At 41.3% G+C, this 22,093-nt stretch overlaps 1 protein-coding gene across 2 annotated transcripts in view; it reads right to left on the bottom strand.

Annotated features, from left to right (window-relative positions):
* Positions 1-22,093, bottom strand: part of LOC135493123 (uncharacterized) — a 32,142-nt gene that overhangs the window by 4,501 nt on the left and 5,548 nt on the right. Inside the window, exons 2-3 of one of the 2 annotated variants that reach the window (XM_064780055.1) lie at positions 6,342-6,577; positions 4,129-4,297 (exon numbers count right to left, since the gene is read on the bottom strand). In XM_064780055.1, coding sequence (XP_064636125.1) covers positions 4,129-4,297; positions 6,342-6,577 — 405 coding nt within the window. The remainder of the gene's footprint in view (positions 1-4,128; positions 4,298-6,341; positions 6,578-22,093) is intronic. The other variant, XM_064780057.1, reaches the window with a different exon arrangement.

The raw sequence follows: 22,093 nt of genomic DNA, 5'->3' as shown, positions 1-22,093 counted from the left end.
ATGGATGGTGGAAAAACACAATCTGGAAGACGGCCAGTGCCTGGTTCTCCTGACAATGAGGCAATATCAAAGGCTGCCAAGGAAGACCGCTGAGTGGGAACAGCAAAGAAAGATACTGGGAGGAATGGTAATTGGTGGAAGTCTGAGGAGGTCTTATTGATCGGCTTGTTTGAGGTAGTTGTGGTGCAAGAGAATGGTCTGAGTTCAAAAGAAAGGTTCTCGGACGGAAATTAGTTAAGTTCTCTGAAGAATATCAGATACTCTATGAGATATGTGAAGGAGGCTCATATTTATGCGGTTATTCTTAGCTGGACGTGTAATAGAATAATCGCTCTGACTCACAATGTCCAGCTACACCGTATTGTGTCAAGGCAATTTAGCCGGCATCCTTAAGGTTCGCTTTTCCGGCTCTACAACCCCTGATTTCCTTATAGGATGTCACGTTAAGCTGGTTTGGGTCATGTCTGTTACGCATCGTCCTAACACGTAAGATTGAGGCATTTGTAAGGTACCCCTCGACCAGCAGAGGGCTTACACTCTTAGAACAATCTCTTCCTTATTCCAACTTTGAACATGTGCATTTCAGGTCGGCAGTGTTGAGGCAGATAAACACGTCCAGCAATGTAAATGTACACATTGTTGCATTGCCCATCATTCGGCATACCATGATGGCAACCAGCGTTGAAAACGAAGAATACCCTAAACATTTCGGTCAGATTCGTCCCCAAATAGCCCGAGTCCATCGACCTCGTATATTTTATTGACACATGGAGTTCTTCTTTCATGTGAAGGAACAGCTGTCTTCAGTTTGAACAGGAAAGACAATACCCCGCAAACTTATTGGTATGATTTGGTGCACCGGATAAGAAAAAGCGGGATGAGGTCTAAATAATTGATGTGATGGAGTAGCGGTCGATAATGCCCGGATTCGAAGAGATTAGTTCTGCAAGTCATGATTGTGCAACATGTGGAGAGGCGATGAGTTGTTTTCAAATGCATGGTAACAGAATTCTGATTTATACCATATTTTTAACAGAACTTTAGGCGGCGCGAGTTACAGCGACTATTTCTCAGGTCTAAAGGTGCTTTGAATAGCGTGCATTGCTCATTTTTGGGGTACAAATCAGTGTGCATGCCTTACCTGTATCAATCATTCAGTGCTCATCTCCATGCTTGCAGCATATCCGCACCGCACTGAGCTCTAGTTGACATTTTTGTCAACCCCTTGACACAACCTCGCATCCCAACAAACATGTTATTAGTTTTCCCTGTCGATAAAAAACTCAATATGACATGCGGTGGGAATGATTGCCAACAAACTGTACACGATGTTATATTGACTTCCATTTTTGCAAACAGAGTAATGAGTTTCGAGCACCATTTGCCGGAGTCGGTGACGTGAATTCCTGACACGAAATACTTCGTTGCTATGGTGAATTGAAACGCGATCTTCACTCTTCCGGGCATCCGACTCTTGGCATGGTCAAATTTCACTCGCTGGGTATTGGAAAGTTTTCTTACTCGAATATTGGCTGTGCGTCGTCATTCTAAGGATACGAGACAGGCATTGTTAACCTTTTGCATGGTTTTGATCTCGCAGGTCGAGGACACGCTTCGTGCAACAGTGGATTCGTTACGTCTATTTTGCCCCTTACCTAGCAGTTAAAAGCATCCAAGCCTAGCCCAATACACGATCCATTGTCTTTGAACAAAGCCTGCTCGCACCTAAGGCTGAATTCTCATTGTTCAACCGTCTTATCAAAGGGCTATCGGGGCAAATCTTGAAGACATCGATCCCCACGAAACGGCTTGTGTGGGGTTGATCGGCCTATACCGGCAAGTGTAAATAAACCAAAAGATTGTTGTATTGTATTTACTGTAAAAACACAGTATTTGCGTCTTCCTCTGGCAGGGTGCTAGACCCTTCCTGATCCACGAATAAATACGAACAGCGTTCCCCAGTATGCAAGCATTCAACTCAAAAATGTCTGTAACTGAATTTTTTAAACCCATAAAAATGGCACGATGCCAAGGCTAACGGCCGATAACGTCAGTTGATGAAGGTTTAGATGAAGTGATCAGTCAAACAACTCGATCGTGCTGTCAATAGCAGATAACGTTCGTCTCCTTCATTAAGATCTTCTGATTGGAAAAATTAAAACTGAATCCCAATATCGCTTTATAATACAGCGTAATGACGGTGCAAAGCGTTTGACATGTATTGCTGCATGTACATACAACACGTTCGGCAGGTCAAGGTCACATTTAATGGTAAAGCTGATTTTATCTCTTTTATTCATTCGATAATAGTTACGTCATCAAAGGTCAAGGCTGTATGTGTCGCTCTAATGAATGGATTGATGCCGTAGAATGAACCAAACGGAAGTGACTTGGTTAAACGAGGATAATTCATCAAGATTGTCTGATGAAACAGTACCGGTAAACTTTAAGTTGGCTTCTTCAATTTCATCAATGGCAAGGATTGCACTGCCACTGGTCGAGGTTATATTCACCCAAGCACTGTTTTGCTGTTTTTCCAAATTATCGGCGTCAATATTAAAACAGGCAAATAGTGTTTACACACGCCGACAGAATATAGCAAATCAAAATTATATTTTCGCCAACTCCCACTGAAATTCGCGTTAGCACACACTCTGTCAACAATAAAATAATTCTCATCATCGCCGTCGTTCTTTCCTCCTAATTTCCTTTACTTTGTGACGAGATACCCCTTTTTTATATCGGATTTAGCACGCGAGTTTTCCATCGGCGATATCATGTGATAAAATATGATATCGGTCCTGGAGAGAACTGTTTAAACGACACAAATGGTTTATCGCCCAAGGTTTGCAAGAGTGCAACATCAGCAAGACAGAGATGATTGTACACTTTGCAAATAGTTGCTTGAGGTGACTTTTCGGGTTGCTGTGATGGTTGTGCCAACATCATAGCTTCGTGTGAACTTGTTCGTGCCAGCGTTTGAGGGGACATTGTGAGTTCCTTAAGGAACTGATTAAGGCTAGTCTAACTGAGCAAATAAACTATGAAGATGGGTTATTTAATTGAAGTCGTTTAATACTTGTAATACTTCAGTTATAATTTGGAATCCTTTCATTTGACTCAGAAATCCTCGCAATATCTCCGTACAGCCAATAACCTTCATTACTCACTCATATCATGAACAACCACAAAAACATCCAATGCGCACCGACCAACAACATCCGTACAGATTAAATTAGCTTGCCTTCCGCTTACACGGGATTCCCAATGACCCGAACTATAAAGCCACCAAGATACTTCTTATACCACTCGGGCTGTCACGAAGATATACCACCGGCATATATCAATAGTCGAAGGGCAAAAACATCACTAAATCAGAGTCTTCATCCGTGAATATCGGCCTGGGAATCCGCCGGAGCCGCCGCGGAGCTGTGGTGCAATGATTGATTGCCAACTGAAGGATCTCTCGCCTCCTGCTCTCTCAACCGTACTCAAACTTGCTAACCGTTTCACGTATTTCCCGCCTTGCAATAATTTATCCGGTGGACGTGCCCGCTTTCATCGATACTGGTGTTCTTTTGGGATAACATTGCGCTTCCAGTGATTGAGGTTGCTGTCGATAACGAACAATCAGACAAGTGCTATTCGTGCCACGTATTCGGCCATGTCGGCAATACTACGCGTCATGTTGGTGTCCATCGTTGCGTAGATCTCATCATCCCGCTGGTTGTGTTGGGCTTGCTCCAACACCAGCGCACTCGATATTTGAAACTAACGATATTTCTCTTTTCTTAATTAATAATCGTGTTTACCTGGTTATCAAGGGCGTATTCGCAAAGCGATAGACTTCTGTTATAAGTCCAAAGTTTCGCAAGCTCGGCAGTTCATCTGGGCATGTTGGTCTCCGGCATTGAAGATAAGTATCATCATCCCACTGGTCATGTCCGCTTGCCCTTACACCACCTATTCTGTGACTCATGTACGTGACTGACATGGCTAGGGTTATTCTTCGTGACTTCCCTACGCGGTGACCAAGGGCATGATGTACTGATTCATGACAAGAAAAGTGACCTGCAACAAGGGAAAATCACAAAAAGTTGAACGGACGGATGACTGTAAATTACTTACTAGACTTACCTCCGGGTGAACTGAATCCGGTAATGACAATCTCAAACTGGTACTTTGCTAATCCTAATGTTTTATTATCACTGAGTGACTGAAGTTGGAACATGAGAAAGCGTTCATTGCTCTTGTAGAGAATACCCTGAGGATTGGAGCGATCACAGTTGATTCGATCCTGCAAATATAGAAATAGGATTGATGTAATACATGTATAATACTATATCAGAAAAGAATGAGCGAGGCAGTATTTGAAATATAAAATGGTGTGGAATGTGGTTATTCCAGGTTGTCATTGCGTATACGAATGCAAAATGCTAACTTTGATGATCCAAGAACCTCGGATCCAGCAATCATTGGCGGCACTGTGATATCTAAACGTGACACTCGTCCCTACGGACCTGATACCACGACTGATGCGCGGGTACCCGTTTGTCTGTACTGGTCAATTGGAGGATATCCTTGCGTCGGAAATCAATGGACCTGAGTGCTTCTTATTCATTGTCCGTGAGACTTGATTACCGAATCAATGGGGAAATCTGATCTAGGTTTCTGTTGGGCGGTTTATCAAGAAGCCTCAGAGGAATTGACGAGGAGCCGTCCACCAGCGATTTACTAGTGGTAGGAGGCATGTCGAGTCCAAAACAACTACTGCTGTCAGCACCTATGATAACTTCTGGATCTGACCTTACAAGTAGGCTACCAGTCAGTAGTATTCTTAATATAGTAACCTCACATGAATGAGCTTGGGCCACCTTCTTCAGGCGACTGACAATGTACTCGAGTTAAAAGTTGTTTGCGATCCAATTTTATGGTGTATAGAATGGAGCAGTGGCGTATTTCTCAGTGATTTTTGGTATTCGAGATCACGACCCCAGTGGCAAATCCTAGTTTCGAGAGCTCTTGTCGCTGAATATTATAGCACTGTCATAACGATGGCCATCATTGCTATGATGAGCGGAAAATTGTATGAATGATAACGGGATGGAGCCATCTGGCCACATTCCCAACCGCCTCTGGCATTTACAGCGCCTCTGGTTCTCAGCACAGTCAGTGCGTATACTCAAGTTTCGCTGATCTAGGACTGCGTCAATAGTTGCTGAAGAAATCGACACTACGGCGAAGCCCGAACGTAATGAACATTGGACAACTTCGTGTTGCCTACCCATCATCCTTTTGCTAACCAAATTGAACATTCTGAATGGCATCGAACGACCATGTGCTTCTCACATGTTTCTTGAATATTCAGAAATGGTCTTAGATCGGAGAATCTAGGGTAAACAACATTTTCCTTCAACTCAGACCAGTATGATATCATGAACCTTTTGCCGGAGGACAGAGTTCGTGGCTTCTAGTCGGGGCCGATAGCAACCTTATGCAACTTTTTATCTCCCTTCAAAAATCTCTCACTTTGATAAATAACAAGCTCGCGCTTCAATTAACGATATCAATCGATCAATTGCGGTGAAGTAAATTGATCTTAACAAGCAATTAACTAGGATATGGTATTAATAACTTGCTTGTTTTCATCAGCTTATTAATCGATACGAGTTGAGAGCTTGATGTAATCACGGTCTAATTGGTTGGAAAATATTTTCTAATATCACATCAGGACTACACTCTAGCTTCACCCATCTAAGACCGCTTCTGAATATTCAAATGTCGTTCGAATCCATCGCCTAGGACAACAATTATAACATACTGAACCTCCAGCGGTATTGCCTCCGTAGCCTCCGCCGCGCGTTGTCTGAAGGTGAGCAATGTCAATACATTGAGCGTCATGATGCATTTATAACGGTTACCCCGGCATCTGTTTCTTGTCGTCGCCGCTGATCTTTAAAAAATTCCTTCGTGTTCCAATTTCTATACATATAATTTTTCGTGCCCCGTTATATACATGCGTCCTTTCGCTAGTATACAGCGTAAAACGCAGCACATTGCAGTACTGATACATTATAATAGTACATGTACGTTATAATCTTTCAACGCGAAGACGCTCATTAAATCTGAAGCCAGAAGCGATGATTAGCGAAGATGTATCGTGTTACCATCGACTACTTATAGCAACGAGTGGCAGTCGTTCGCCTTCGGGAGCCTTCTAATAATGGCTCTTGTACTTGCTATGATATTAACCATTTAAAATGGGAAAGCGTATTTGATCATTAGTGTACAGAAAACAATGGACTGCTTTCTTTCTATAGGATGAAACCATATATACGTACCAATAAACCTGCTCTATCGCTATATCCATTATAAACTTTCAACTCTACGTCACAGTCATCAAAATCGGCACTTTTGAACTGGAATTGGAATTTCCTTCCTCTATGGAAGTTAACATCTGCATCGAAACGGAGTTCACATCGGTTCAGGTGGGATATCCCTGTGCCCTTTCCTTTGATGGTTGCACCGTCCTCCTCGTGCATAAATACACTACAGTCTTTTGTGTTATCCATGGCATCTGAAGAGAGAAGATGGTGAAAAATGAGTGAACATACATACGTGATGGATGAGAATATGTGGCTCATCCCTGTTCGTCCCATGCCAGGGTTCAATGTGTTTTGGGTTCTTAGTACGTTTCCCAAGTTGTAGAGCTGTAGGGTAATGTTGGGTGAAGTGTCAATCCGTTTATTTGCCCTTGCCGGTTTAAGCATGTCGACCCCCACGAAAGTTGTTACCTGGGGATCGATGTTATCAGGATTTGCCGTGATAACCCTTTGATAAGACAGTAGAACAATGGGAATTCGGGCGCAGGTGGGAGCGGCCTTTGTTTAAAGACAATAGACTGTGTGTTGTGTTCTGAAGCAGTGCACCGGAGTCTCTAAGACGACCTGGCCATATAAACGCCATTAAGGCTAAATGGTCGTATTGTTCCCACTGGGCGCATCATTTCCCTCGGGGAGGTGATCTGTTTACGCTGTATTTACGACTTGGAGGTGACACGATTAGTGTGATGCACTAGTAAACCGCACTGGTACATTAACCACCAATATCCTGGCCGCCAATTCGCCATGTTTGGTCATGTTGAAGGTACACGAATAAATTTGTTGGACTTCCGCAAAAAACAACAACATAGGTACTTAACTTGTGAGCCAGAAAACCTCGCATCCAACTAGCGGTACAATATCATCAATCTACTGGCGTCAAATACATTTATCACGGACTGAGTTTATACTCTTAAAGCCTATTCACTCTTGAGGATGTTCAATCATTCCTATTGATCGCCAGACACTTGAGGAGACAAATGGCCCTCGATCACTTGACGATGAATCGAATTTGGTTCAGCAGAATGAGTAGGTTGGTGAGATCAAGTTTTATATCACTCAAGCTGAACGAATCATAGAAAGATTCTAGGAGATTACATGTATCACATTGATCGTGATAATTCTTTAGTCTACATTTTTGAGCCTCGAAAGTAACACGCAATTAAGCAACTCAGACGTCCCATATTTGGAACAATCTTTGACAAAATGATGCAAATCTATTTCAATCAAGGAAAGTGGTCACAAAACCTTTAAAATGGCGTTGATAGTATTTCTCGATACATCCTGGTTGTATTGTAAAATCTCTACGCGTGTAATGCATAAGTACATACGTTATTTTTGTTATAGTAAGAGAGAATTCGTGTGCATCTATACATGTACATGTTACATGCAGTTCAGACAGCTAAACATCCCCTAACAGTCGTCATATCTCAAGGGGTCTCAATATAATCAAATCACCAACCATAAATGATATGCTTGTGCAATAAAATGTACTGCTTCATAGCCCGTGGTGGCAAATTATATGGAATTGCGGGCAGCGCGGATTGTATACATACATGTACAATGTATTAAGCCGCGGGTGATACTAACATCCGTACAAAAAAAACGAAGGCACAAGATTAATGCTGTCTCTCCAATCAATTCTTTTCTAGTTAACCTGTTCAAAATCAAATATAATTTTCAACATCATAAAAAGGTTTCGAAGATGGTAGAATTCGCTAGGTGCTAACGGGTGCATGGCGGACGGGTGAGAAGCAAACAAGGCAATAGCTTCGTATTCCCCGGGTTAATGGTTTGTCATCGGGGATAAATTATCGACCACGGTCAATATCCTCATTACGAAGGAGAAAAAGCCTTCCCTCAGGGCATGAAGACTATCATGTGGAGCCCTGGGGCTGCTATCAATTTGAGACAACCTCATGGTAGGTTTGCATCATTATAACTAAAGGCTGTTCTGGGCGAATATCAATAATTGTAAAAAAAAGCTACCCGTTGTACGTAAAAGAACGTTTCTCATGAAGCCATGAGTTCTAGAGGGGCGGTTTTGAAAAAACACTGATAAGAGACTTATTGCGGTAAATTTCGAAGATGTCTTATTAGCCTACGCCAAAGCACGTCAGTAAAGTTCCATTTGGAGGGGCCAATATAAGGATCAAGTTGATCTTCTTATTCCAATTTATTGTCCTGATGATGGAAGACTTCGTCCTGTTAGCCTTATCTTACAACCTCTATTAAAATTCTAAAATATTAAGCTCTCACCAAGCAGTATATCAAGGACCAAATCAAATACCAATATCATCACACCCTCTCTATTTGCATTTCTAATGAAATTTATTCATCGAAGCGCGCTGAAACTAAACTAATCAATGCTTCAATACGCTCCATGTCTCTCCAACACCCGGGAATATTATTACCGCCAAATAGCAGTCTATCAGATTCATAGTCGAGGCATATTGTCCTATTTTATGTCATTTCTTGCCATCTTATTGATCCCTGGATGAAATAATTAGCAAATCTGTCTCGGCGATTGAGCAGGATATCCTGACAGGACATAGATCAAACGCCTGTTAAGCTCGAATCAATTACTACTTGAGCGATGTTCGAGATGCAGTTATGATCGGCGAGGATTGGAAATATTGGATGGTTTTCGTCGGGAAACAGAATGGTTTCGTGATAGGTTTTTTTGTCGCCGCAGACGAGAGACTTTCATAATAACAAAAATAACTCACAAATCTTGATTATCATTTGTTTGACGTTTTCAATTCCCTTGTAAGCTTCGAGTAATTTGATGAATTTTAATGAGTCATATCGTCGAAAATCGTCTTTCAGTATTTCATTCATCAAAGTGAAATTTAATTGAACTGCCTTGATTAATTAATCTTATGAGAATGTTAGTTAATTGTTTTAATGGCGTATTTGATATTAATTAACTCTTGTGTGAAAAACTAAACACTAAGAGAAAATCCAAAGAATTCGCCCCGATGAATCGTATTTTGACAAATTGGCCCAACTTCCAGGGTCGATAGCAATGTATGATTAACGATCGAAAGGATCCATACGAATTTAACACAGGTCACTTAAATTGGTTTCTACTTCTCGCGACCCAGTATTGCATGTTTTCACCATTTCAACCGTCATCAGACACTGTATCGATTCGCCATCATTTTGGCGCTGTCCTAGAAAGTCCTTTAAAGACCCCCATGAACAGTGTTTCGTGGAGTTCAGTGTGATTCAAATTTGCACTGATAACATCTTGATAACACAATAGAACAATGGCAACTTGGGCCAAGGTGCGGGTGGGCTTTGTTCAAAGACATTGATCCGTGAATTGGGCTTGGCCTGAATTCCTGAACTGCAATGTGAGGGACACAATTACGAAATGGAAACGAAATAACGTGAACTATTTCTCTATCAAACCATGTTACTGGTCTTACTGTGTTCGTAAAGGAATGTGTTAACATAGATATACATGTATTGCGGTTCCATTAGCCAAAACACCCAATATGGTTTCCAAGGAAACACAAACAAATTATAACGAGATATGGATTAGGAGCGAGAGTTGGTACAGCAATATACTCTGCATATTCCACTCACTCCTTCCGCTGAATTTCTCTCAAGTTAGTTTTCGCTGGTGTAGTGGCTGGCCATGGGGCTATTGGGACTTAGCACATCCAATATATACTTTTAACATAAGTTGGTCAGTCAAAGTTAAAATGTAAGCATTCGTACTAATAATGCTTACATTTTTACTAAAGATCCGAAGCCCTCCTGTTGGAGGGTGTACCCATAAATTTACCTTTGCTTCGAAAGAATCTGGCAAACAAATTACTGTGTCGAATGGGCGTATAAACAAGAGGAATTAGTCGTTACCATTACCCAGATGGGGTTCTTCCTCCACGCGTCAAAAAAGACTGGGTTTATTGCTCTCGCTCATGCTAACACCTTATTGCCGTGATGAAATGCTAGATGATGAAGCTAGCTCAGCCAGTCGAGAAAGGCGTCCCACGGGCACTATTGGCAGCTATGGCGAAATTCACACGATGATGTTTCGCGACCACGATGAGTTTAGTGATTTCTATCTAAAGCTGGTTACTCAAAGCTACTATCTGTCTTGCATTAGGAAAGTTCCATCTGTAATCTTGGCCCACGTCCGCAACGCACCTAAAGGGTTATCAAGTCTTAATCTAGTCAAAAGCCATCTCCGTCAGCCTTGTGTATTCACGTCTCTCACCAAAGAGAGACAATATGCTAACAGCTTCCCGGCGCCAACAATGTATACATATCAATTCTTCCATTCTGCACGAGGAGACTTCCCATTTATGGTTGGGGCACGTTGGCGATAATCATGAGGTTGAAGCATGATACAGTTCTATCATCATGTCCGGGATCATAACATAACGACACCGGAATGTCGTAGGTCTTGGCGATTGAATTTCGATAAAAGGTGTTACATTTATTGTTTGCTATTTCTGGCTCTCTTGCATAGGGTCCAAACACTCTCGTAAGCTTACAAGCGGAAAATGGCAAAGCTATCCGTCTTGTTTTAAAAACTCGAGATATAGTATCATGTCGTGAGGGCAAGTGAGTTTTGATGAAAGGTGTTTCTATTATGTTGGGCTTTTTCTGCAACTGTGATCCAGTCATTCAGGTAAGTTTTACAGGGGAGAAATTGCCAACTACTAACGAGAGGCTACATGACGAATAAGCCAACCACTAACGAGAGGTTACCATTGTTCAAGTGTTGTCAATTGCACTATATTGCCCGTATAATGACGGTCGTACCCAAGATGTAGTTATGATCAATGAGGGATGCAAGAACTATATCCGAGATGGGATGACGTCACATTGGTACGAGTTAACCCTTATACACATGTTTTACCCCACATACAATTTATCAGTCTTGCTTTACCTTACCTTTAGCCAAACATTCATCACATTGATGAATGGCCGAATACCATTAACTATAACAAGATTTGTTGTGCGCCCTTAGATAAAAAGGTCAGGAATCAGGCTTCATATCAGATACACCCAACTCTCCCTAAACGCCTTAAGACAAACATTCCATAAATTCGCGTAATTCCCCTGATATCAAAATTGGCTTTGTCAGCCCGCGGTCTATGCCACGGGAGTCAGAAAGTCCAAATACCAAATATTGATATCAAGATTCCCCGGGGCTCTTAGCGCTTTAAATTGATGTATGGGAGATGGCGCGGAGATGAGGAGGCATGGGATATGCGGTCAGGGCTGGAGAAGAAAGTTGCCTGGTTCATCAGGATAGGCAACTCTGGTTGCATTGAGCTTATATTTGGAATGCCGTATATGCCACTGCATCGAGATCCAAGTGTAGAAAAGAAAATGATTATGTATGATAACTTTAGGATAGTGAGATAAACAGTTTTTCCTTTATCCCATTCCCCCTAAACTAGGCGTCCACTCTCGATCAGAGGATTCAGCAGATTCAACGCACTAAGGCTCGGGCTGAACCCGATGTCCGTAAGAATCTCGGAACATGCACACTCCTTCTCTCAGGGCAGTTCTGTACTATTAGGATACATACATATGTGGCCTTGTCTGACGAGAAATCATTTTTCCTCGTGACCCCACAAACTTTATCAACAACTCGGCCTATGGTATAGTTGATCCTGCAAACATTTTGATGAAATTGACTGGCCTTTGGTTCAATATTAAATACATTGCCCGTATATACTCCCATGACAAACATCTCATAGAATCGCGCGATCCCCTGATATCAGAATTAGCTTTGTCAGTCCGCGATCTTTGCCCACAAGGAGCCAGAATGACGAACTATTGATATTAGGATCTGCCAAGACTGATGTATATGGAACATGGTGAGTTGGGGGAACTCTGGGATAGATAGCCAAATTTTGTGATGGGCATCTGGCCCTTTGTAACAGATAGAAGTCGTTACAAGTCTGTAACATTGTAGTGTCTGTAATATACTCACGTCGTGACGAAATTAATGCGCACCATCTACAATGTATTCTGTACGCGAATTCTCGTGTTAAATTAAATTACGCGCGGATCTCAGCATAAGTAACAACATTTAGAACAATAAAATAAAATACGTATATCAAATTAGTTAACTCAGGAAACCCCCAAAGGAGGAATGAGAAATTCAATTTATACCAGAGTGTTGTTTTCTTTGAACATTGAAGCTTTTTCTGACATGTCGTAAAAACACCATTAGCAGTCATCTGGGATTTTGAGATGTGAGAAGAAATACTTAACTGAGCAAAGACGATTTGGAGAAGAAATGTATTGTGTTGTGTACAGATCTATGCACATCCTGTATACTTGACGGAGCTTTGCATCTCATTGGGCCTTCGGCTGATGCAGCAACGCATTGGTTGAAATTCCTGAATTGACAATACATTTCAGCCTATTTCTTATCATCATTTTCGCTGGCAATTCACAGTGCATGCAGTCCGACGGGTTTTTTTTTTCTTTCAGCTGTGAAATTGCCAAAATCACACAATAGGGAAGAACCACACACTCACCATATCCCAATCTTACCATGATCAAAATCACACAAGGGAAACCCAATCCGATTTTCATGTTTCGCCAGTCTTAAAGACGTTGACTCACGGTCCCCTGACATTAATACTAAAAGTAGATTCAGCGACAAGGCAAGACAGCGCTTTCAGCTAAATCTCCACAGGGTCCAATCTACTGTCTATACTGGAGATAGGTTTTCTTTCTGCCGCACTTAAGTTTACTGGCTCATTTTTTACGCTTACCACAATGCTTTTAGAGTGCATGGAGTGGAGGTCTTAGATCAGAAGAAATTTAGTCGTCCGCCAAAATATCATAAATGTTAAAAGAGCGTTGCGCAAATCGCAAAAATAAAAAAGCTCGAAAATGTGTTGCTTTACAGTTTTCCAATCGTCCCTTGGTTTCATGCGAGCACTCGGGTGATTGAAGTGCATGGCAAAAAATATCGACAAATACGACAAGCTCATTTGAAGATGGAGGTAAGATTACGTTCAAGCATATGTTTTCTTCTTCTTTTGGTTGTGTTTGTGCGGATTTGTCCGAATAACGTCCAGAAAGTAATCCCAAGCATCAAAGGATTGGACGGACGGTGACCGTGAAAAGTTTTAGTCGTCTCGCTAGCTTAGTGCCGAGCACTTCAATGATTAGACATGTCTTCCAAGTCTTTGACATCGCAACAAGTCCCGTGTGCTCCTCATTACGGAATATTAGTGATATAAACCACAGGGAGTCTGGAAGTTGATTAGAGTGCATGGCGAAAAGTTCGACAAATTATGCCATGTCACAAAGCAAATTTACAGATCGAGGTACAGGATTAAGGCTACATGATTTCCTTCGACTTTTATTATATTTGTTTTAAGAAATCAATGGACGACGGCATGTGATAATTCTATACGCTAATATGTCCCGATTAAGCGCTTCCGACGAATACCTCTGTAACAAAATTACATGTAAGCGCACATACACCGACATTACCGTAACCAAACATTGGTCGATGATTGCGAAACTATCTTTCTTCCTGATGTGCCAAATTTGATATACATGTTGTAGATTTATTTGCGTTTAAATGTCAGTGGAGCAATTGAAAAAATGCAGTTCCCATGACGCAGCCAAATCGCGTGACTTCTTGTGATAAGTCTCTCGCGTGACGTGACGAGAACACGTTTGCTCTCTGCGGCTGCATTAGAATGATACCTTCTGTGCATCAGAAAGTAGATTAGGGATTAAACTTGGCAGTAGATTACAATTCTGTATTCACAAAGCATCAGAAAGTGCCGTGAGTGAATATTTTAACTTATGGACGCTATACTAAAACACTGCTTGATAAATTTGTAATGAATGTCTGATACCATTAAGTATTTTATCTAACACGAAGGTTGACGCCAGCGTCTTGGAGATTCCTTTTTCATTATTAAATCATTGGACTTCGGTTTGCCATCAATCAAGCTGATGCAAGTTAAAAAGTTGATGGTAAATTATTTTCATTTGCGAATGCCTCGGGTTGACGCTCATAAAACATGTAAAACAGTAAAATTACTTGAGACATGTTAATGGTTTCATCTTGCAACTTGTAAACTATTAAGTGGAAAGAAGCCTTCAAATGTCGGTAGTACTCATGCCGATCCACCGTCGTTGTGCTAATATCCATCCTTCACCGCCGATAACTCCCCCCTGATCGGCCGTCAGAAGGGCCGTTACTTTATCGGTAGTCTCACTGCATTCCCTTCCTTTCCCACGCGTCCTATGTCGTGACAACACTAAAGCTCTGTACACACTGACAACATTTTGGGAAACATGTTGGCCAACATGTTGTCCAGGTGCGATGTTATCGAAAATTTGGCCCTGTATACACATGACAACATTCGACAACATGTTGGGCAACTTGTTGTCGAATGTTTCCGAGAAATAAGGATTTTTGAGGGAATATTTTTGAGGGAAATTCACTGATAAACAATGGAAGATTCCAAGAGAAGAAGATGTATTGTCGGTGGCTCTGCCATAATTTTACGTATCCTGATTGAAAGACGGCGAAGAAGACGTAAAGATGAGAAAAGAGTGTGGACAAGACCATGGATTTATATGAGACACCAGCATGGGGCAAATTTTGTAGCTATTTCTAGAATAGCAGCTTTCTTTTTGTTCTTGTCTTTATATTCCCTGGATGTTACATCCCATAAACAGGCACAACTTTCCCATACTGCAATAAGTTGTTCAACTTCACTCATATAACCATTCCTTGCTTGAGGCTGCCATTTTGTCTACATCACATGGCTTAAGGTAGATCATGTGATTTGTGGCCTATTTCTGATTGGATAAAACTCGACAACATCATTAGCATCTCGGCAACAAAATTGATTTTGTATTATTTCGACAACATTTGAGCAACATTTGGCCAATATGTTACCGAATGTTTCCGAATGTTTCCGAACTGTACACACTGCCAACATTTTCGATAACATCCCACCTGGACAACATGTTGGCCAACATGTTTCCCAAAATGTTGTCAGTGTGTACAGAGCTTAAAGCTCTGTACACACTGACAACATTTTGGGAAACATGTTGGCCAACATGTTGTCCAGGTGCGATGTTATCGAAAATTTTGCCCTGTATACACATGACAACATTCGACAACATGTTGGGCAACTTGTTGTCGAATGTTTCCGAGAAATGAGGATTTTTGAGGGAATATTTTTGAGGGAAATTCATAAACAATGGAAGATTCCAAGAAAAGAAGATGTATTGTCGGTGGCTCTGCCATAATTTTACGTATCCTGATTGAAAGACGGCGAAGAAGACGTAAAGATGAGAAAATCCGCGTTTTATAACAGCCGAGAAACGAGTGTGGACAAGACCATGGATTTATATGAGACACCAGCATGGGGCAAATTTTGTAGCTATTTCTAGAATAGCAGCTTTCTTTTTGTTCTTGTCTTTATATTCCCTGGATGTTACATCCCATAAACAGGCACAACTTTCTCATACTGCAATAAGTTGTTCAACTTCACTCAGTAACCATTCCTTGCTTGAGGCTGCCATTTTGACTACATCACATGGCTTAAGGTAGATCATGTGATTTGTGGCCTATTTCTGATTGGATAAAACTCGACAACATCATTAGCATCTCGGCAACAAAATTGATTTTGTATTATTTCGACAACATTTGAGCAACATTTGGCCAACATGTTACCGAATGTTTCCGAACTGTACACACTGCCAACATTTTCGATAACATCGCACCTGGACAACATGTTGGCCAACATGTTTCCCAAAATGTTGTCAGTGTGTACAGAGCTTAACATTACACCCACTCGTGGTTGCGGCACGAGACACGCATTGGCGTCATCATAATTGAAGACCAGGTGTTCAATGAGTAACGGTTCCAGCCATGCTGACCTGACCCAATTGCACAGTGCATGTTGTATAGAAGAAGGGTAACCTGATTTGGAGGTTAGGACTATCAATTCAGGCCGCCATTCAATTACTTTGTGTCGAGCAATTTGATTGGCCACCCGTTTATGAGGGTGCGTCCGACAGATTACCTGGCGGGAGTTATTGGCGGCGAAAGGAGAATTTAGGACTGATATTCACCGCCGATAAGTCGGCATGGTAGTACTGTGAAGAATCAAAGTATAACGTGCCGTCATCTACATGAACCGAACGTTTTCGACCGAATGTTTATAAGTTACGGCAGTGAGTTAACCTAAAACGCTGGTCTCTTTCGCTGCCAGTTGTGCATGTGGCACAAGATCAACGTCTGCGACTCATGTTTCAAAAGAAGGCCAATAGCATTCCGCGATAATGAGGATTGCAGCTGCTGCCCTCTATTTCCCCATCGCTGAATTACAGGCAATGTCGGACAAACATGCGGTTTTGTAATCGATTCAGGCTTTCTAACTAGGGCAGTTAGATTCAATCTGGCACATGTCCGAGTGTTGGAAATACTACATAATTGTTCTGAATATTTCTCTCTCTGACTCTATGGTATCATTCATGCTAAAAACAATGCAGGGTCAAAGATAATTGACTTTGAAATAAGCTCAAATGCGTAGAAATAAGTGTCGATGTCCGACTGTCACGTGACTAAAACGTCATCAATATCTTATTCAAATGACCTTGTGAGCTATAAATAGTAACTTCGCTATTGTCATTGTAATTTCATATCGAGATTATTAACTATACCATGCTGTACAAATGTTTTATCAAACTGACAAGGACAAATTTGCATTCGGCCTTTTGTCAAATAACCAAAGCAGCAAAACAAACTCTGACTAAACATTTGTCAATAACTGTGTGATGGATGGTGGGAGGGGGGTTGGTTGGGATTATCAGGCTCGCCAAACATCGCGATAGATCAACTAAAACCAAACAGGTCGATCCCACACCACGACTCAGCCGTGACAGTTTAATATTATGATTGTGTATCGGGTGAGATAAGAGGGAGGGCCGGCCGTGGAGCGCCTGAGCCGGGAATTTTATATCACTAAAATCGTTGGTGGTTCAAAATAAATCCAGTTAACCAATTCATTCGTTGACGTTTGAACCGCAGATTATTCAAATTGAGCAGTATGATTAGGGACGGAATACCAGATTAGCTTTTTCAGCTCTCATCCGACATGGTGTACATATGGTGGTTCAGCCACTTCATTGCCAACATCCTTTAATCAACATGTACATGTTTCTTTCTGCATCATCGTAATAATGGGCTCATGCTCAACATTGTACATGTATGATGCATGAAATGATGTACAAGTCCCATCGGATCAAAAATTTGCTCTAGTACAACAAAGGCTCAAAAATAATTTACAAATTAAATTAAAACTCTTAACTGGGAAAGCACGCTTACAGTACACATCAAGATAATTACATTTGAGAGTTGAAGCCCTCGCTCTTATTCCATTTGGTGAAAAGATCATTAAACGGTGGCTCAAAGGGGCATGTCAATTGTATAAAGTAGTGTTAGGCTTTGAGCAAGTAATGTCTTCAGTCTTGGAGCGTAGCGGATGGCACTCAATTCCTAACATCTTTACTGTCCTTACTTATGCTTGCATGATTTTAGTGAGTGTTATTTCTTTCTTTTTTTAATCCCCAGTTTGTGATAGTTTCTCGATTCCATTCCTATAGGTAATGGGCAACATCTTAATAGGGAAAGGGTCATCCTTTTTATGAATTTCTGCCTCGTCATCATGCACGAGCGCGTGTCTGTGCATTATCTGGAATTAGTGTGGACGTCAGTGAATATATGCACATGTACATAAGAAAAGCAGGCACATTTTCGTAAGCTTCTCAAGATATATCATCGGATAGATCGCTGCAAATCCGATTACTCAAAGTGGAGAAGCTGAAAAGTATCACACGACACTAAAAGGCGGTTAGAGCTTCAGTAAGGTGCAGCTCGTATTCCAGAATGTGAAAGATCGTGATTGTACAATGTAGTGCAAGTTGTTGAAAGACTTTTTTCACCGGCTGTCCTCTTCCAACATATCGCCCAAACATGACGTTAAGTCAGGGGCGAGAACATACTGTCATCGTGGAACCAAACTACCCTTGGCATTTCCACACCACTTGCACTGCAGTTGCTATTGAGACTCTGAGTCGCATTCATAGCTCGGCTTTCTTCCCTGCTTGTAGCCTGAGCGAAGACTCCGTGGCGCCTGCAATCACCAAGATCGCGATCGGGCTCCTCGCTGGGCGACAAATGTCCATACACACTGAAATTAGTTTAGGTAGCTTAGATTGATTGGGTTGATTTTGTCAGATAATGAAAATCACTGCTATAAGGGCACTTCATTTAGCCTACTGCACTTGTCGTAGTGGAATCAACCTCTGCCAGCTTAGATTAACCCTTCAGGATATAAAAACATCGGTAAACCGATTCTAAAGGGGAATCTGAGAATTCAAGATTTCGGGGAAAGCTATGCATACTAAGTGCAATAGCATATAGGCCTGTTATGCATTTCAGTAGTCAAAGTCCTTTCAGTAACCTTTTTTACTGAAAAGAGGGAAAGAATTCAGCCCAGTTTCATCAAACTGAATCAAAAGCAACGCAGATACAGAGATCCTTTTTCTCTCAAAAATTTCGGCTTGATGAATGAGAATTTGTATTTGTAATTGTCAAACCACACAGACTGAGGCGGCTGTCTCCACATAAGACTCTCATACACTCAATCGATGAAATAACTTCCCCAGCAACGACAGATGGAATGTCTAGATTGACAAAATACCCAAATATGTCATCGCCCTTGCAATACATCACGAGCAGTTGCTCGGCGATATTTGCCGCGATTTGACGTGGAAAGATGAGAGATTAATATCGGCAATTTTCGCGTCAAGTATCGGGGTGACGGAGCGTATTAAATCGCGCCACGCGGATGGAATAAGGTGCCAGGTTATCACTTCGACCGTGGCATTGGCAACTCTGGTACCAGTTTGTTTAATGAGAAAGAACACTGTTATGTGTATGTGTGTTTTAAAAGCAACGCATCCCACACAATCCCAGCCTCTCAAAGTATTAGTGGCATTGCACGAACAAACCATAGACTGAAGAGCTTGTAGTCATTTCACAAGAAGGGCAGCCTGACCAGCCTAACCTCACGTTAGGTTCACTTTCGAGATGGAACGCATTAGGCAACGTCTCGATTTACATGTAAAGATAGGAATTCAAAGCACACGTGCTGATTTTCCCACTGGTGTTTCCTTTGAGCTTTTTACACCAAGAGACAATCTTGCTTCACGAGTCTCCTTCTTCATAGATAATTAGCGCCATTAGGGAAACAAATCGCATGAGAGCCACTCCATAGCTGTACACTACAGGTAAAGTTTTGTGAGAAGTTCGTTGTCGAAAAGAAACGCGAGTTCATGGGAACGTCATCGACACGTTTACTCAGGTTGTTGACGACACTCTAAACTTACTTTAATTCATGTATTCTGAACACAAATCTCAACGATATCTTCAGCGTCATTAACTTGTTCGTTAGCCTTATATCACCGAAATTTGTTAATGGAGACAAATAGGTCCATGTAATGATGCCGACGATAATAAAACCAATGAGCCATGGTGTGTTAGCATGGTGAATTACCTCAGTAAAATTCGCAAGCACCGATGGGCAATATCTCCACAGGGAGTGGTTGGCTGGCAAGCTTTGAATGTCGTCGTGAAAGGCAATGCAGTCTCAAGAAATGGAAAACGCTTTCTGAGAGTAAAAGTTTATGTTACATTATTCGCCAACGGGCCAATCGCCATAACGACACCAACAACCATATGCAGTTCTGACTACTGCAACATTTGCGGCCCATTTAGTAGAAAAGGATTTAAGAACAAGTTCAATTTCTATCACTTTATTCTTGTAGGAACATGCATGTAAAAACAAATTCATTGAAGGTCTTTAATTAATCTTTCAATCACAGCCCCAAACCAATTCTCGTCAGAATTTGAGTGTCTTCAATGTAAAGTCTACAGCTCCTACAGGGTTGGATATGAAGCCGACAACCTCTCGTAGCGCGTAATAAGATTCTATCGGAGTCCCACATCTGTTCGTTGCACGTATACTTACATAAAGGAAACCTGTAGCAAGTTCTTAAACGTCTCATATATAAATAGTGTAGATTCATCATTTACAGGTAGAATGGCTGGAAAAAAACTCGAATATCTCATCTTAAATTTGAGAAAAATGCATATTTTAGTGATTAATTGTTAGAAATGCTATACTTCATCATAAAAACCAAAATTCATTGCTGCACCTTCGAGTAACTCCCCGTCCACGGATTCATATACAATGTATTTTCAGTTCGGCTAACGCTTCAAAAGGACAAGCTATGGTGGGATTTGTAGCAGGTGTTATCGAACCTCTGATGATGCGGGTTTTCTCCGATTACCGATATGACCTTATCGTTCCTAAGGAACAAAGCTAAAGAACGCAACAACAGACGCTGTGCATTTCTGTTGTCACGGTAACGCAACCAAAATGCAAAAATGATGATATTTGAGGTATATGCTTGTTGTTATACCTGGGAATGGATTAAACGTGTTTATATATCTTTGTAGAATACACCACTCGTCTTCCCACATGTTATGCCAGAAGGAAATGTACATATTTCAACCTTCATAGAGTTGTTGTGGCTCTGGAATAGTGTAGCAACTACGATGATAAAGGCACTATATAGGCTACATCTAACTCATAATGACAACTCCCAGTGAAGGAAGAAATTGAAAAAGCCGACTTTTTTTCTTCAAAAAGTGAGATCTACTACATGTACTTTCAACCATTCAACGTTATTGTTGCAGTTAAAAAACCCAAAGACACGAAAAACTTTCCTTGTGAGGCGATGTTCTGGATCTTGATTAATGAAAGATTCGGATTTCCAATAAACTCGGCGGTTCTCATGGAAACCAATTAATGCCACCAATTTATGACTTTCAAGGGAAATTATTTGATTCCTGTCCTTATTGGGGAAACCTCAGTAATCAATCTCGAATTAAACTGACGTGGTTTAATATCATGAGGAATGTGGATAGATGTATAGAGAATGATGAAGACCGGCGTTGATAAGTATAAAATAACGATAGGTCTATGCTTTATAGGCAGGTCAAGGGATTTATTTGCAATAACGGACACAGGAACAGTTACTGCATGACCAAGTTGAGATCATGCCTTTATACCCTGACCAACCCCTTTAAATGATTGCTTCCCGATACCAGGTTTATATATTCTGATGTGATATGTGACAATTACAAACGTCGTTTCACAGGCCAACACTGGAAGACTGTGCATTTTAAACAACTGTCCTCGGCAATCGTCTGTCGCAAGAAAAATATAGCCAGGAAAATGTTCCAGCATGATAATCACTGCGTTACACAGGAATCTACACAGCGCAGTCTTATCTCTGCGCAAAGTAATCTAAATCTTTCGATACGTTGTCGCTGATGCTTGATCCCCGATACCCAATCCAACATCAGCAGATCCGTCTTCCAATAGTTAACAGTAAACCTGCTCTGATATCCTTCTCTTGTTCGATAAGACTATCGAATGATGATAGATCCGGATAGAGTAAGTAGCAGACGTAGTATCGAGTTCATACCATATCAAGCATTTAAAACTACCAGTGCATCTCCATGTGCATTGTGTGTGTAATGTACGTCGACACTGGTGAAACGGATAGTATCAGGTTCACTTCGTGGCATGTACATGTATGTAGTACAAATG

The sequence above is a fragment of the Lineus longissimus genome, chromosome 9 (genome assembly GCF_910592395.1).
Source record: "Lineus longissimus chromosome 9, tnLinLong1.2, whole genome shotgun sequence".
NCBI lineage: Eukaryota > Metazoa > Nemertea > Pilidiophora > Heteronemertea > Lineidae > Lineus > Lineus longissimus.
This window is presented reverse-complemented; position numbering and strand designations above follow the sequence as displayed.